This window comes from Macaca mulatta, chromosome 8 (genome assembly GCF_049350105.2).
Source record: "Macaca mulatta isolate MMU2019108-1 chromosome 8, T2T-MMU8v2.0, whole genome shotgun sequence".
Lineage (NCBI taxonomy): Eukaryota > Metazoa > Chordata > Mammalia > Primates > Cercopithecidae > Macaca > Macaca mulatta.
In genome coordinates this window covers 27030569-27047105 of record NC_133413.1, presented here as the reverse complement: position 1 = coordinate 27047105, position 16537 = coordinate 27030569, and the positions used below count along the sequence as shown (strand labels likewise).

Here is a 16537-nt window from a genome sequence, read left to right as displayed (position 1 = left end):
TTCATATGCATGATGTAGTCTGAGAAGCCCTATGCTAGCCCACGTGATTCTGTGTCTTCCATGATGCCTGTTTCATGCAATAGACTGCACATATACTTTGGCACTGGTGACACAAGGACGGTACCACTCTCTGCATTCCAGGGCAGACGGATACTTGCCCTATTCTATTCCTTTGGTCCTTTCTATAGAATCAGGGAAGTTCAGTTTACCCTCTTCAAAGGGAGTCCAACATCAAGGACTTTGAACAAAGTCCTTTTCTGTTCAGCTCCTATCTGACAATCTTGCAGCTTAGAATCCTTCCTTCTCTGAGAAAATGGTTTCTAGCACCTGTTTCTGTGTTAACACACAACTGAATGGCTAATCCAGGTCTCAAGTCACCTGGGACACATGCCAAAGTACTTACTGCTGAAAGGGAATAAAATGCTGCTTTTCTTCATCATCCACCTTCCCATGTATGATATCAGTAATATCCATCACTAGGAAAAAGACAAACTTCATTAAAGAAACTAATTGCTTCACGCCTCAGTAAGTTACTATGGAAAAGGACAGGATCAGCAAACATAAAACACTGGAGGAAGAAAGGTACCAGGCAGGGACTTTTTTTTAGATTTCTTTGCCAATGGTGATTCCCAGTATAACCAGCCCAGCAAAACAGTGACTCATGAGGTGCTGAGGAAGGGGTCTGGGTTTTACTGGATCAATTTTGCAGACTACCCACTTTAAAAACTCTACAAGATCGAGTTGCTAGATTCTCCTCCTTTTTTTTTTAAAGATAAAGTCTTGCTCTTTTGCTTAGGTTGGAGTGCAATGGCGCAATCTTGGCTCATTACAACCTCCACCTCCCCTGTTCAAGCAATTCTCCTGCCTCAGCCTCCCAAGTAGCTGGGACTACTACAGCGCATGCCACCATGCCTGGCTAACTTTTGTTTTTTTTCAGTATAGACAGGGTTTTACCATGTTGGCCAGGCTGGTCTTGAACTCCCGACCTCAGGTGATCCGCCCACCTCAGCCTCCCAAAGTGCTGGGATTACAGGGATTAGCCATCGTGCCCTGCCCGAGTTGCTAAATTCTTGAGAAATTTAACATCAGGTTACTTTTTGGTAAGTCTGGAACCAAAGGTCCAGGAGCAGAATTGTGACATTTCCTTGATCGTTTTCGATCTATGAGTAACCAAAATGTCAATGTAAGGCCCAAACTGTATTTCCTCAATTGAACAAACTACAGAGGAAGATGCCGGGCCCTTTGGCAGGTTCTGGGGTTTGATGTAAGCCAAGGAGCCTCTCTGAAAGCATTTAGAAACAAACACAACATTGTCTTCGAAGAGTTAATTTCCTAGACAGGCAAACCACTTCCCAGCGAGTATTTTATTCCACTAAAATCAATATGCAGACCCAGACAGGGAGGATTCCAATAGTCACAACTTAGGTTCTACTGTGTATAAGACACAGTGTTGGGCACTAAGGGGGAAAGAAAGGAGCGTGGGCTAGGTGAGGACACAGAACCCATGCAAAGAAAACGGGCAGTGCCAGGCAGTAAATCCGTGTGTCTGATACTGACAATGACAACGTGATCCATCTCTTACTATCTCTGGGCCTTCTTCCCACCTTTCTTCCTCCTTTCCTCCTTCCTTCCCTCTCTCTATTTTCAAAATTGTGGTAAAACACACATAACATAAAATGTACCATCTTGCCCATTTTAAAGTATACAGTTCAGTGATATTAAGTGTATTCACATTATTGTGCAACCATCATCACCTTCCATCTCTAGAACTTTTTCATCTTTCCAAATGGAAACTCAATACCCATTAAACACTAACTCCCCATTCTCCCCCTCCAGCCCCTGGCACTCACCATTCTATGCTGTCTCTACGAATCTGACTACTCTAGGTGCCTCACATAGGTGGGATCATACAATATTTGTCTTTTGTGTCTGGCTTATTTACTTAGTGTAAAGTCCTCAAGGTTCATTTACGCTGTATGTAGCATGTGTCAGAATTCCCTTCCTGTTTGAGTAATATTCCATTGTGCGTACACACCACAGTTTCTTTGTCCATTTATGCACTGGTGGACACCTAGGTTACTTCCACCTTTTGCATATTGTGAATAATACTGCTACAAACATGGATGTACAAATATCTCCTCCAGACCTTGCTTTTGATTGTTTTGAAGTAGGGCAGCTGGATCATTTGCTAGTTCCATGTTTAATTTTTTGAGAAATTGCCATGCTATTTTCCATAGCACTGCACTATTTCACATTTGTCTCTGGGTCTCTCTTGTACCTGCCACTCCAAAAGGTCTTCGGAGTCCACAGGTGTGCTTCTTGCCTTCCTTCAGCTCCATGTGGCCCACGCGGACAATCTGGCACACGAGGCTGACACGGGGCCGGATGAGGTCCATGCTGCTGAGGTCCTAAAGGGGCAGAGAAAGTGCAAGAGGAGGTAGGGCTGGACCACTCTGTCCCCCGTGTCTCTTTTCTCTTTACCCTCTACAACAAAATCCTGTTCAGACCTTATTTCTCAATGCTGAAATACCAGAATGACTCTCTTCTTCCCCATCTCCATCCAAGAGCTATTATGGCATCAGAGAACATGACTTTGTGCTTGTAAACAAGTGCTTTTTTGTTCCCCGGTTCCTACTTCAAATTTACAAATCAGATCATAGTCCGTCAGAAGTCTCCAGTTCATCAGCTTAAGCAGGGTATTGAAAAAGCAGGGCCCTCATCATTGCGACTGTATAGCCTTCTTGAATGTATCTCAGTACAGGATGCATTTCAGCATCAGATGAAGTAAAAACTTGTGTAACATTGACATTTACTGGGTATCCACACAAGTCTGTGACATTTCATTTCCTCTTCAAAACAAGCCCGTGAGGCAACTATAAGACAGGCATTGCTTTATGGGATTATTCACCTGATTTATGAGAGGTCTCCATTGAGAGCTTATCAGTGTATACTGAATCATGACAGAAGTGTCAATGAAATATCTATTTCTCTTGTAGCTAGGGTTCTACACTTGTCTGTTTTTTTGTTTTGTTTTGTTTTGTTTTGTTTTGTTTTTGATAAGGTCTCCCTATGTTATCAAAGCTGGCTTTGAACGTCTGGGCTCAAGGCATCCAGCTGCCTCAGCCTCCCAAAGTACTGGGATTACAGACATGAGCCACCACGCCCAGCCATTATTTGTATTCTTAAGGATGGGTGAGTAAACCCAGGAATGAGCTGATATCTCTCATTCAGTTCAACTTCAGAAAAAAAATTAATCACATCTCAAATTGGTTATATGAAACAGCTGCCCAAGCTCTCTTTACCAAAGCAAGAATCACTTTTAACATAATCATTCCAAATCCAGCCTCTGTAATTTAGTTAACTCAGGTCTCCAAGATATCCATCAACGATAACGTCCACCCTGCATTTCCACTCTAGGTCTGCAAGGCTTCTGTTAATGGAAAAATAAAGACTCCAGGTGACTAGTTACATGTACTGTGGCGCATTGACAGAGTAGTCCCCCCTTGTCTGTGATGAATATGCTCCGAGACCCCCAGTGGATACTTGAAACCAAAGACAGTACCGAACTCTATATGTGCTGCTTTTTCCTATACATACATACTTATAAAGTTTTACCTTTTCACTTAAAGGAAGCACGCTTCTCTTTGGCATATCCGAATTGGCAGCATCACTCCTCTTCTACTTTGAGGTCATTTTTCCTTTTTCAAATTCTTTAGTAGTGACAGGGTTTTACCATGTTGCACAGACTGGTCTCAAACTCCTGAGCTCACATGATCCTCCCACCTCAGCCTCCCAAAGTGCTGGAATTACAGGCCTGGGTCCCTGTGCCTGGATTGATTATCGTTTATTATCTGTCTTATCCATCAGGACAAAAACTGCTTTTTCCCCCTGATTTTTCATGGATATATCTCAAGTGTCTAAATCAGTGCCTGGCATTGAAGTACATGTTGAATAAATGGGTGGGTTATTCCTGCTGGGGGATTGATGATTTTTCCTTTAACCTTTTCATTTTGTATGTTTCCCACATATTCATTATGTGAATATGTTCATATCATAAACAAAGAGAATGATTAAACAGAAGGGAGGACTTACAGTAAACACTGCTTGGAGGTTATTGAGCTTCTCTATTTCCTTAGGCATCCCGTTACTGCCCCAACGAATTAGATAGTTCTCACTGGCAAAGGAAAACAAATTACTCTTAATGAGAGGCTAACAGACTTACAAGGGAAGGAGGAAGGGCCAGAAATGCTCAGTGAAATTCAACAGGCCAGTGTGAAAAGAGTTGAGTTGGGAACTGGGACCACACAGATGGCCACCACCGGGTGTCCTGGCATTAGAGAAGCGTCCCTGCTGTGGCTCTGCAAGGCATGCCCCGCACAGATACAGGACACCCACTGCTCCTGATGGGCACACACACGGTACAGCTTATGGGATGCTGTAGTCCGGGTTGTCCTTCCATCTCAAAATCTTTGAATAGAAGTTTCAGCTTTGCTGAATTAATAATTTAATTTTAGGTGGGGCACAGTGGCTCATGCCTGTATTCCCAGCACTTTGGGAGGCCAAAGCGGGTGGATCGCCTGAGGTCAGGAGTTCGAGACCAGGCTGGCCAACATGGTGAAACCCCGTCTCTACTAAAAAGACAAAAATTCGCGGGGCATGGTGGCAGGTGCCTGTAATCCCAGCTACTTGGGAGGCTGAGGCTGGAGAATCACTTGGACCTGGGAGGCAGAGGTTGCAATGAGCTGAGATCGTGCCATTGCACTCCAGCCTGGAAGACAAGAGCTAAACTCTGTCTCAAAAAATAAAAAATAAAAAAAGAATTTAATTTTATAACAGTCATTCCAAATCTATCCCCTGTAATTCACATTATGACATTAAAATATATATATATATATTTTAAAGAAACAATTGTAAGCAATTACTTTTAACTATCTTCTCAAAAATAAATTCTCCATTTTCTTAGCTGATAAACAGTAGTGCCACTGTAGAGCTGAACAACGCCCACTGCACTTCTTAGAGTCTTAAAAAAAGGTTTTTTTTAATAGACATTATTTTCTTAAAGCAGTTTTGGCTTTGCAGCAAAGTTGAGCTGAAAACAGAGTCCCATAACATATTCTCTCCCCTCAGACACAACTTCCTTTGCTATCAACATTCTCCCGACCAGAGTAGTAACATTAGTTAAAACTGATGAAGCTACATTGACACATCATTTACCCAAAGTCCACAGTTTACATAAGGGTTCCCTCTTCGTATCGAACGTCCTGTGCATTTACACAAATTCATAATGGCATGCATCCACCACCATAGCATCACACAGAATAGTGTTGTTGCTCTAAAAATCCTCTGTGCTCTGCCTATTTATCCCTCCCTCACCTTCCCATGCAGCATCTTGAATTCTTTGTTCCCATCTCCAAGTCCTAATGAGTTTTATGTGATCTCTAAATCCCAGGGAGTATACAAACTGGCCACGTTGTTCCAGTAGTGACATATGAAGGCTTCACAGCCCATATGATTTTACATTCTACTGCTTAGAAATCTTCCCTGCTTCCCTATTTTCTCTTCTCAAATCTGGCAAAGAGCTGCCCGGGTAGGGGTCGGGGAAGGCTGGGTATCTTTGCTAGGTCAGCAGCAGGGGATCTCGGTCTCTGCTACCTGATAAAAGTGGACTGGTCTGGGTCATAGAGGGCCATAAACAACTCTGCATCTTCCCCGATGTTGCAGACAAAGTTCTTGAAGTTCACATAGAGGCCATAGGTGTGGATGGTACTGAAGATGGACTGGCCCCGCGAGTCGAGGTTCTGCAGGATTGACTGAACAAAGATGGAACAGAGAAAAACATTTTGATTTTGGCAAATGGGAAATGTTGGCAAAAAAAAAAAAATATATATATATATATATATATATATATATATATATATATTAGCCTGCAAATGGCAGATAGCCTGGGCACAGTGGCTCATTCCTGTAATCCCAGTGCTACTAGAGGAGTTTGAGACCAGCCTGGGCAACACAGCAAGTCTCTGTCCCTAAAAAATTTTTTTTTTAAAAATTAGCTGTGCCTGTAGTCCCGGCCACGTGGGAACAGAAGAGGCTGCAGTGAGTGAGCTAGGATGGAGTCACTGAACTCCAGCCTGGGCAACCAAGTGAGACCCTGTCTCAATCAATCAGTTGATTAATCAATAAATAAAAAACAAAACACAGTCAGATAACATCCAAGAGGAAATGCACTTGCTAAGAAAAAGTGTATGTAAGCAGACAAATGCAGTGAGCAAAATATAATCATTATAATTTCAGTGATCAAGACTATCCTGTTCAGGACCTTGAACCCAAGACATTTAAAAAGATTGCTGTCTAAAAGGGATAATTCCAGGGTTTTGGTAGCTCCAAGAAGTGCTTGTCTTACACAGTAGCTTCTGAATGAAGCTCAAAAACATGAACATCATGATCCATTATCCTGGATAGATAAATAACTCATTAAAAACAAAATATTCCACTGAAAAGGCTTTACCTTCAGACATGGCTTGCCACTGGATTCACAACACAAGTATTATCATGACCACGCTAAAGAAGTAAACACTACAAACCAACAAACCAAAGAAAACTGACACAAATCAGAACAGAAAGACTGGAAGAAAAATATATAGCAAAATTTCAATATGTTTGGGTCTGAGAAATCAAGATATGAATAACTTTTTTTTTTTTTTTTGAGACGGAGTCTCACTCTGTCACCCAGGCTGGAGTGCAGTGGCGTGATCTTGGCTCACTGCAAGCTCCGCCTCCTGGGTTCACACCATTCTCCTGCCTCAGCCTCCTGAACTTGTTTTTCTTTTTCAAGAGGCAGGGTCTTGCTTTGTTGCCCAGGCTGGAGTGCAATGGTATGATCATAGTTCATTATAGCCTCAAATTCCCAGCCTCAAGTGATCCTCCTGCCTCAGCTTCCTGGGTAGCTGGGACTACAGTCATGCACTACTATGCCCAGCTAATTTTTTAAAAAAATTTTTGTAGATATGGGGTCTCACTATGTTGCTCTGTTGCCCAGTTGGTCTTGACTCCTGGCCTCAAATGATCCACCCACCTTGACCTCCCAAAGGGCTAGGATTACAGGCATGAGCCACCATGCACTGATTCTAATTTTTCTTTAATGTCCAATTATTACTTTCAAAGCCTTTCAAACACTTTATTTTAAAATATTATTTATTTTAGCCTAGGTGCAGTGGATCATGCCTGTAATCCAAGCACTTTGGGAGGTCGAGGAGGATGGATCACCTGAGGTCAGGAGTTTGAGACTGGCCTGACCAACATGGTGAAACCCCGTCTCTACTAAAAATACAAAAATTGGCCGGGCTCGGTGGCTCACACCTGTAATCCCAGCACTTTGGGAGGCGGAGGCGGGTGGATCACAAGGTCAGGAGTTTGAGACTAGCCTGGCCAACATGGTGAAACCCTGTCTCTACTAAAAAATACAAAAATTAGCTGAGCGTGGGCGTGGTGGTGGGTGCCTGTAATCCCAGTTACTCGGAAGGCTGATGCAGGAGAATAGCTTGAACCCGGGAGGCAGAGGTTGCAGTGAGCCAAGATCTGGCCACTGCACTCCAGCCTGGGTGACAGAGCAAGACTCCATAAAAAAAAAAAAAATACAAAGATTAGCTGGGCATGGTGGTGGGCGCCTGTAGTCCCAGCTTCTCGGGAGGCTGAGGCAGGAGAATCATTTGAACCCAGGAGGCAGAGGTTGTGGTGAGCCGAGATCGTGCCACTGCACTCCAGCCTGGGCAACAAGAGTGAAATTCTACCTCAAAAATAAATAAATAAATAAATAAAAATAAATAAATAAATACTATTTATTTATAATTGCAATATATGCAATGAATGCAAGAGATTACACATTTAAAAAGTCTCCCTCCCACCCAGTTTTCCTTCCCAGAGGACATCCATTAATAATTATTTCTTGTCTATTATTTCAGAGTTAGTCTATGTATATGCAAGCATAGATTTACATACAGTTTTTTGAAACACAAATAATAGCATTTTTATATATACCGTTATGGATCCTGATCTTTTCAATTAATACGTATCTTTGTGATCTTTCCATATCAGAACATATATATATATGTACCTGCCTCATCCTTTCTGCTGTTTCACTTTTAAAATGGGGACCAAACTACAGAAGTAGTATTGTTCTCAATGATTTCCCTTTCTTTCTTTAAAAATCAAGGCAAAAATGGAAACTCAGGGGGCAGAATTTCACATTTGAGGAATTGTACCTTCTCTTCTTGGATCTTCTCCTCAATCCTTTTGGAGGCCACCTCATGGGCCTTGAAGAGGGCAACGGTGCTGGTTTCGTCGGGGTCTAGGATGTTCCCGTTATCATCTCGCACCACCAGATCTAACCCCAGCATTCTGGAGAGAAAGGAGTAGTCAGCTGGTTCTCCTCACCAGGGGCAGACTTTTTACTGAGGAGTCCTCATCAAGGAGCCCAGAGGATCCATAGTTAGCAAGGGAGATGCTGGACAAGCCAACGGAAGCACAGTTCACTGACTTTTCTCATTTCAGCTTCTGCCACCTTTCAACACTGTTACAAAACTCACAAGATGACGTGAGCCAAAGTCATAGAAGGATATGCAAATATGGTCCATAGATCCTCAAGAGAAAAGTAAAATTGGCACTGATTCTGACTAAATTCCTCTGGCCAATGCTTCTTGCCTGTAATCTTCTGTTATTATGAAGAGGAACTATGAAATGAAGAAAATATAGCATACAAAATTAAGATTCAACCTGTGTTTAATAAACACCTCCTTTGGCCAGGCACCGTGGAGGCGACTGTAATCCTGTAATCCTAGAACTTTGGGAGGCTGAGGCAGGTGGATTACTTGAGACCAGGAGGTCAAGACCAGCCTGGGCAACATGTTGAAACCCTATCTCTGCTAAAAATACAAAAATTAACCAGGTGTAGTGGCACATGCCTGTAGTCCCAACTACTTGGGGGGCTAAGGTGTGAGGATTGCTTGAGCCCAGGAAGTTGAGGCTGCAATGAGCCAACATTGCACCACTGCACTCTAGCCTGTGTGAGAAAGCAAGACCCTGTCTGAAACAATAAATACATACATACATACATACATACCTCCTATATACACTTCGCATACATTGACTGATCATAACGCCATGAGGTAGGGTGGAGGTAATTGTTATTATTTCCATGATATGAGTAAAGAAACAGACCAAGTGGGCGTGGTCTCACTGTCTATTACATTGCTATGAAGGACCAATGAACAATTATTGGAGGGCTTGCCTTGATTTCCTTAATTCAAGATGGTCATAAAGGAGATGAGTGAAGTAAGTCCTGGCTTGCTGCTATCTCATACTCAGAGCATGGGCTCTGGTGTCATTTACACCAGGATCTGAATCTTGGCTTGAATACTTGCTACCATTATGACCCTGGAGAATTTACTCAACTCTGCAAAACTTTGGTTTCTTCATCTGTATATATTCCTCACCCTTCGAGGTTGTTGTGAGAATTTATTTATTTATTTTTATTTTTTTTAGAGACAGCCTTAAACTCCTGGCCTCAAGCAATCCCTGTCTCAGCCTCCCAAGTAGCTGGAACTACAGGTTTACATCACCATGCTTAGCTAATTAAAAAAAAAAAAAATTGTAGACATGGGGTCTCGCTATGTTACCCAGGTTAGTCATGAACTCCTGGCTTCAAGTAAGCCTCCCACTTCAGCCTCCCAAAGTGCTGGGATTATAGGCATAAGCCATTGCACCTGGCCCTGTTGTGAGAATTTAATAAGATAATGCACGTACGGCACCTAATATAATATGTAGCATACAGTAAGCTCTCAGCTTAAGCATAAATGTTAGCTCTTGATATGGTTTGGATTTATGTTCCCACCCAAATCTCACATTCACCCCAGTGTTGGAAGTGGGGCCTGGTGGGAGGTCACTGGATCATGGGGGTGGATCCTTCATAAACGGTTTCACACCATCCCTTTGGTGCTGTTCTTGTGACAGAGTTCTCATGAGATCTGGCTGATCTCTCTTGCTCCTGCTCTGGCCATGTAAGATGTGCCTGCTTCCCCTTCTGCTATGATTGTAAGTTTCCTGAGGCCTCCCCAAAGGCAGAAGCTGGTATGCTGCCTGTGTAGCCAGCAGAACTATGAGCCAATTAAACCTCTTTTCTTATAAATTACCCAGTCTCAGGTATTTCTTTATAGCAGTGTGAGAATGGACTAATACAGCTCTTACTGCAGCAACTGGTAGAAACAAACACCTGGCTGTGAGTGAAGTTGTAGCTCTGCGTGTTCTTGGGAATACCAAGGGCCACATCGTGGGTGCAATCCCTCCCCTCAAGGCTTTTGTGCCCAAAGTGCACACAGAAGTAGAAAAAACATTTTCTTAGGCTCCAGAAGTTGAGGACTGTGGTGGAATAGGATACTGCTATCCGAATACCCAGCATGCATTCCCGGCACCAAAGAGCAAGACTACTCAGGGATAACACTGAAATGTGCCAAGTCTTTGGGAAGAAAGCAAAAATGCCTCCTCTCCCTCCTCCCTGTTTTACAGCATCTCCATCAACTGATTTGATCTGGCAGGTTCCTTTCCATGGCAGCCAGACCCACAGGCCACCCAGACTCATGAACGATGGCCATGCTGGCTGCTCAGAGACTGGATCAGGGAGGCACTGACACAGCAGCTCCATTTCCTGAGCTACTTCCAACAGCTGGAATGGGAAAGAAGTCATGTTCTGCTGTTTGTGGGGTGTGAACATCCTGTGCCAGAGATCACAGGACCTCCAGGCCAATGTCATGGCAACACACCAAATGACAGAAGTGTCCTATGTGCAAAGGAGAGCTGCCTTATCCCACCAAATTGGTCATTTATTTATTTATTTATTTGAGAAGGAGTCTCACTGTCACCCAGGCTGGAGTGCAGTGCCGTGATCTTGGCTCACTGCAACCTCCATCTCCTGAGGTCCAGCGATTCTTGTGCCTCAGCCTCCTAAGTAGGTGGGATTACAGACATACGCCACCATGCCCAGCTAATTTTTATACTTTCAGTAGAGATGGGTTTTCGTCATGTTGGCCAGGTTGGTCTCGAACTCCTGACCTCTGGTAATCTGCCCACCTCAGCCTCCCAAAGTGATGGGATTACAGGCATGAGTAACCTCACCTGGCCTAATTGGCCTTTTAATAAGTCCTCTGACACCGCAAGCCTGGCAGTGCAGCCGCTGTGGGTATGGTCTTCTGGGTGTTCAAGTCGTAGGGGAGGGTACTATTAATTCCTAACCCTAAGAAGGCAGCATTAGATATGGTGAAAAAAGTCTTGGATTCAAATTGAACCTTTCCCATTTATTATCTATGTGACTGGGAAGTAAATCACTTAAGCTCACTTGGTCTGTTTCTTTATCCATAAGATGTAAATAGTAACAGCTACCTCAACCCTATGTTTTAAGATTATAATCAAGTAATGGATATGAAATGTACATAGAAGGTGTTTCCTAAATACTGGTTGAATCTGAATCTTGCATGGCATGTTCACTTCAGCTACTTCAGGATATAGTTGTCACAGTCTATGACATTAAGTAAGTGGGATAATGATCTGTATTTTAATAGGTCTCTGAGGGATATCCAAGAATTCTGAGATTGGAAAAGCAGGGTAGAGGAGGAGGAAAAAAATCACATATGCATAAGTTGAAGAAATTTAGAATGAAACTAGATTCCAAAAGAGTCACCAATAACAACTAACCAAGGAACCACTTCTGCCTTTTAAAAAAGAGCTGGTCAGGAGGCAAAAATCCCAGGCCACCATCGATTTGGATATATGACTGAATTTCTCATTTTCCTGAAGGCAGTGATATCTGCAGCCTGCATATGTGCCTGAGTTAATCAGAAGATTAATGAAGTGATTAACTCTGTAGAGGTGATTGTAGACATGATCAGCAGGCTACAAACATGTTTTACTACTCCTGCAAGTCTGCTTTTCATACTCTGTAGACAATGGTGCCGGTTAGGGGGAGATGAACAGAAAGAAAGAGAATCAGTCTGGTATTGATTTAGAATCCACTGTTAAGAATAAAAATAGATACAGTCCCAAGTATCTGAAAATGACAACTTCAGAGGCTTGGTCATTTTCAGGGTATTTTTAGTTTAGTTTAGTTTGTGAGACAGGGACTCACTCTGTTGCCCAGGCTGGAGTGTAGGCATGCAATCATGGCTCACTGCAGCCTTGAACCTCCAGGCTCAAGTGATCCTCCTACCTTAGCCTCCCGAGTAGGTGGGATGACAGGTGTGCGCCACCACACCCAGCCAATTTTCAAATATTTACTGTAGAGATGCGGCCTCGCTATGTTGCCTGGGCTGGTCTCAAACTACCGGGCTCAAGCGTTCCTCAAACCTCATCCTCGCAAAGTACTGGGATTATAGGTGTGAGTCACTGTGCCTAGCCAGGTGTTTTGTTTTTGTTTTCTTCATTTGGAGTGGAGCAGCCTCAATCCAAGCCTCATCTTTCCTGGTCATCTGTCACCTCCATGGGATCAGAGATCCCGGAGTCTGGCCATGGAGGGAATTGTAACATTTTTTTCAACAAAATTAAATGTCTTCAAAGACAAAATGAGAGCAGTAAGCATTATTCTTTGGCAACTCTAAGATCAAAAGTCTGCTGCAAACAGTGTCATTAGCTTGAACGTGCCCACTGTTTGCCAGGTTTTCAGTGAAAAGTCATCCCTGGTTTACCTACCTGTTCCCATGATCAATTTTGGCTGTGACTTTCTTCTTGAGCTCTGCCAGTTCGTCCTTGGGGAGCGTACCAGACAGGATCTGGGACCGCCACTCAATCAGGCTGTACGTCATCTGCTGCAGCTGGCGGAAGAGGGTGAGCTTGTTGTTCTAAGATGAGAAATAAGATGGAGAAAAGATTCTTAAAAAAAGGTGTGACAGAGGATGGGAACATCCTTAATTTACTCGTTTGTTTTTAACAGGAATGTCAGACAGATGAGAGGGAACATCTTTTGGCCGATTCTTTTTATTTTATTTTTTTGAGATGGAATCTCACTCTGTCACCCAGGCTGGAGTGCAGTGGCACAATCTTGGCTCACTGCTATCTCTGCCTCTCGGGTTCAAGCGATTCTCCTGCCTCAGCCTCCCCAGTAGCTCGGATTATAGGTGTGTGCCACCACACCTGGCTATTTTTTGTATTTTTAGTAGAGATGGGGTCTCACCATGTTGGCCAGGCTGGTCTCAAACTCATGGTCTCAAGTGATGGCCACCCACCTCAGCCTCCAAAAGGGCTGGGATTATAGGCTTGAGCCACCATGCTGGCCTGGCCTTTTTTTTTTTTTTTTTTTTTTTTGAGATGGAGTCTTGCTCTGTTGCCCAGGCTGTAGTGCAGTGGCACGATCCCAGGTCACTGCAACCTCCACCTCCTAGGTTCAAGCAAGTCTCCTGCCTCAGCCTCCCAAGTTGCTGGAACTATAGGCGCATGCCACCACACCCAGCTAATTTTTGCATTTTTAGTAGAGACGGGGTTTCATCACGTGGGCCAGGCTGGTCTCAAACTCTGACCTCAAGTGATCTGCCCGCCTTGGCCTCCCAAAGTACTGGGATTACAGGCATGAACCACCGTCCCTGGCCTGATTCTTTATAAGGTGTTATTTAATCAATCAAGTCATACAGTAACCTGCATGCCTCCAGGGATTTTAAGAAAATATATTAATAGGAATGGCTTTGTCCTGAGCCATTTCTATACCCTTCCCTCTTGCAACTGTGGAAACTGGTGATTGTAGGGTGGACAGTGGGTCATACATCATAAACATATCAAATCTTCCATGTACCCTAAAACTCTAGCCATGTCCCTCCTGGGATTAAAGCCCTCCAGTGAGTTTCAATGTCCTCCAGACACAGTGGATCACACAAGAGATCCTTCTATATCTTGAATCTTCTGCACATTCCCAGCTGCATTTCATACCAGTCTCCACCCCAGCAATCTACATTCCCTTCCATGCAAAGCCAAGTCCCTTTCTCTCCAAGGCTCCACATCCTCTCAATATGTTACTTCCTCTTTTGTCCTCTTTCTCCAAATCTACCCCCCACCCCCATCCTTTTCTGACTCACACTACACCCTCTGCCAAATGGTAATTCTGACTTCTTCAGTCTCAACTTAGATGTCTCTACCTTGAAACTTCAACTTCAGGTTAGCAGTCCCACCCACAGTGCTAAGAATTTGCTCCCATGATAGCACGGAGAACTCTGGATTACACTGGCTCATCTGCCTCCCTGTTTAGCTGGTAGGCCCTTATAGGACAGAGAGCCTGTTCATTTGTGTGTCCCTAGTATACAGGTGGTACAAGTAGGCACTCTAGCAAATGTACTGAGTGAATTATGAATGGAGAAATAATTATAATTTCAGAGATAATACTAAAAAATATAATTTTAAATATTAAAGTCCCCATTTCCCCAGACAATTGTTAGACCATTCACATATTAAACTGTTAATCTTGGTTTAACTAGTAACTCACTGTAACCAAACTAAATTACCTTACAACTAACTAATCATTTGTTTTTCAATCATTTTCAAATCAAATACTTGACATCTAAGCCGTCACAACCTTCTAAATCAAGCTTGTCCAACCTGCGGCCCAATACAACTTCATAAACGCTCTTAAAACATCATCATATTTTTTTGCAATTTTTGTTTTTTAGCTCATCAGCGATCATTCGTGTTAGTGTATCTTATATGTGGCCCAAGACAATTCTTCTTCCAATGTGGCCTAGGGAAGCCAAAAGATTGGATACCCCTGATCTAAATGATTGACTGCTTCATTTTAATTTTTTTTAAGTCAATGAGCATCTACTATGTGCTGGAAATAAATTTTCTGCCCTCAAGGATCTAACATTCTAGAGAAGGAAAGACAGCAATAAGAAAGTAAATATATACGCTACATATTATATCATAACATATATACACACATGAGATAATTTCTGATGATGAAAAACGCAAGAAGAAGAATAAATAGGACAATATGATCTTGTGTATTTAGGGGAAGGATGTTACTTTAGGTACAGTGTTCAGAGAAAAGTCTTCTGCGTATCACTTTTGAGATGTTAGTTAAACAAAACCCCGTATAACTCCACTCAATCCATATATACTATGAATCTTTCTTTCTTTCTTTTTTTGAAACGGAGTTTTGCTCTTGTTGCCCAGGCTGGAGTGCAATGGCACGATCACAGTTCACTGCAACCTCTGCCTCCCGGGTTCAAGCAATTCTCCTGCCTCAGTCTCCCAAGTAGCTGGGATTACAGGCATGCGCCACCACGCCCAGCTAATTTTGTATTTTTGGTAGAGATGGGGTTTCTCATGTTGGTCAGGCTGGTCTCGAACTCCCGACCTCAGGTGATCCACCCTCCTCAGCCTCCCAAAGTGTTGGGATTACAGGCGTGAGTCACTGCACCCGGCCCCATTTCTTTCTTCTTTATAGTTGAAAGTCATTATATAGTAATATAACCATATACTTCCGAAATTATAGGAAAACATTATCCTTATCTGCTATAAAAACAACGCACACGGGCTGGGCGTGGTGGCTCACGTCTGTAATCCCAGCACTTTGAGAGGCCGAGGCAAGAGGATCACTTGAGCCTCAGAGTTTGAGACCAGCCTGGGCAACACAGTGAGACCTTATTTCTGTAAAATAAACAAAAAAACCCCAAAAAACAATGCACACACAGAGAGAGATGTTGACACCTCTACAACAATCTTCTCTAGTGATGTCCTTCTATGACGATCCTAGGAACACAGATTCCTGGACCAGGTGTTGACTAGAAACAGGGCTGAAAACATCCAAAATCCTCATTAACAAAGAATAAACGAGGAGGAAAGAGGCCTCGGTGTAAAGTAGGGGGCAATGAACAAAACGGAGATTAGCAGAGTGTGAAGAAACCCTAACAGAAGTTCAAAGTTCTGTGGCAACACAAAGAAAAAGACGAAGAACCCATTTATCTGTGATTGCAATATGCTCTGTTAACACCACTGACCTTAAAAAACACAGAAGGCAAACCCTGTTTAAAATTTTGAAAGTACCTACATTTACTGCTTTTAGAAGTTTCTGAATTGCCTCTTCCTCATCCCCCAGTCCTTAGCAAAACATAAAAATGAAGCTTTTAAAGATACTATTTTTAATGAGCAAAGGTAAAACCCTGCTTTCTTCCTTCAATCCTACGTAAAATGTTTCCATTTCATTTTCTTCAAAAGTGGAAAAAGAAGTGAGAAATTAAGCCGATCAGTTTTTGCCTTTCAAAATTGCTAGGCAGAAAGTCTTGCAACGCATTTGTCCACTCTTAGCTATTCAAAATGTTTTCTAATGTTAACATACTGCTTCTCATAATATGGTAAAGAAAGGGTTCAAAGGCTCCGGGGATCCTCTGTGTGAGACAGTGCTTTGTTTGGGGCACATGTGCACAAGTTCTTAGTCTCAATTATATTAGATGCTATTCGTGGCAATTTAATTATTGCCCATCCATACCAGCCTTGTCTGCCAAGTTCGTCCCCC

General features: G+C 42.9%; 1 protein-coding gene across 5 annotated transcripts in view; it reads right to left on the bottom strand.

Annotated features, from left to right (window-relative positions):
• DOCK5 (dedicator of cytokinesis 5) overlaps positions 1-16537 on the bottom strand; it is a 234970-nt gene that overhangs the window by 115724 nt on the left and 102709 nt on the right. For all 5 annotated transcript variants that reach the window (XM_015144994.3, XM_028852472.2, XM_001107224.5 and 2 more), the window contains exons 6-11: positions 12733-12881; positions 8262-8397; positions 5653-5810; positions 4093-4174; positions 2279-2408; positions 404-476 (exon numbers count right to left, since the gene is read on the bottom strand). In XM_015144994.3, coding sequence (XP_015000480.3) covers positions 404-476; positions 2279-2408; positions 4093-4174; positions 5653-5810; positions 8262-8397; positions 12733-12881 — 728 coding nt within the window. The remainder of the gene's footprint in view (positions 1-403; positions 477-2278; positions 2409-4092; positions 4175-5652; positions 5811-8261; positions 8398-12732; positions 12882-16537) is intronic.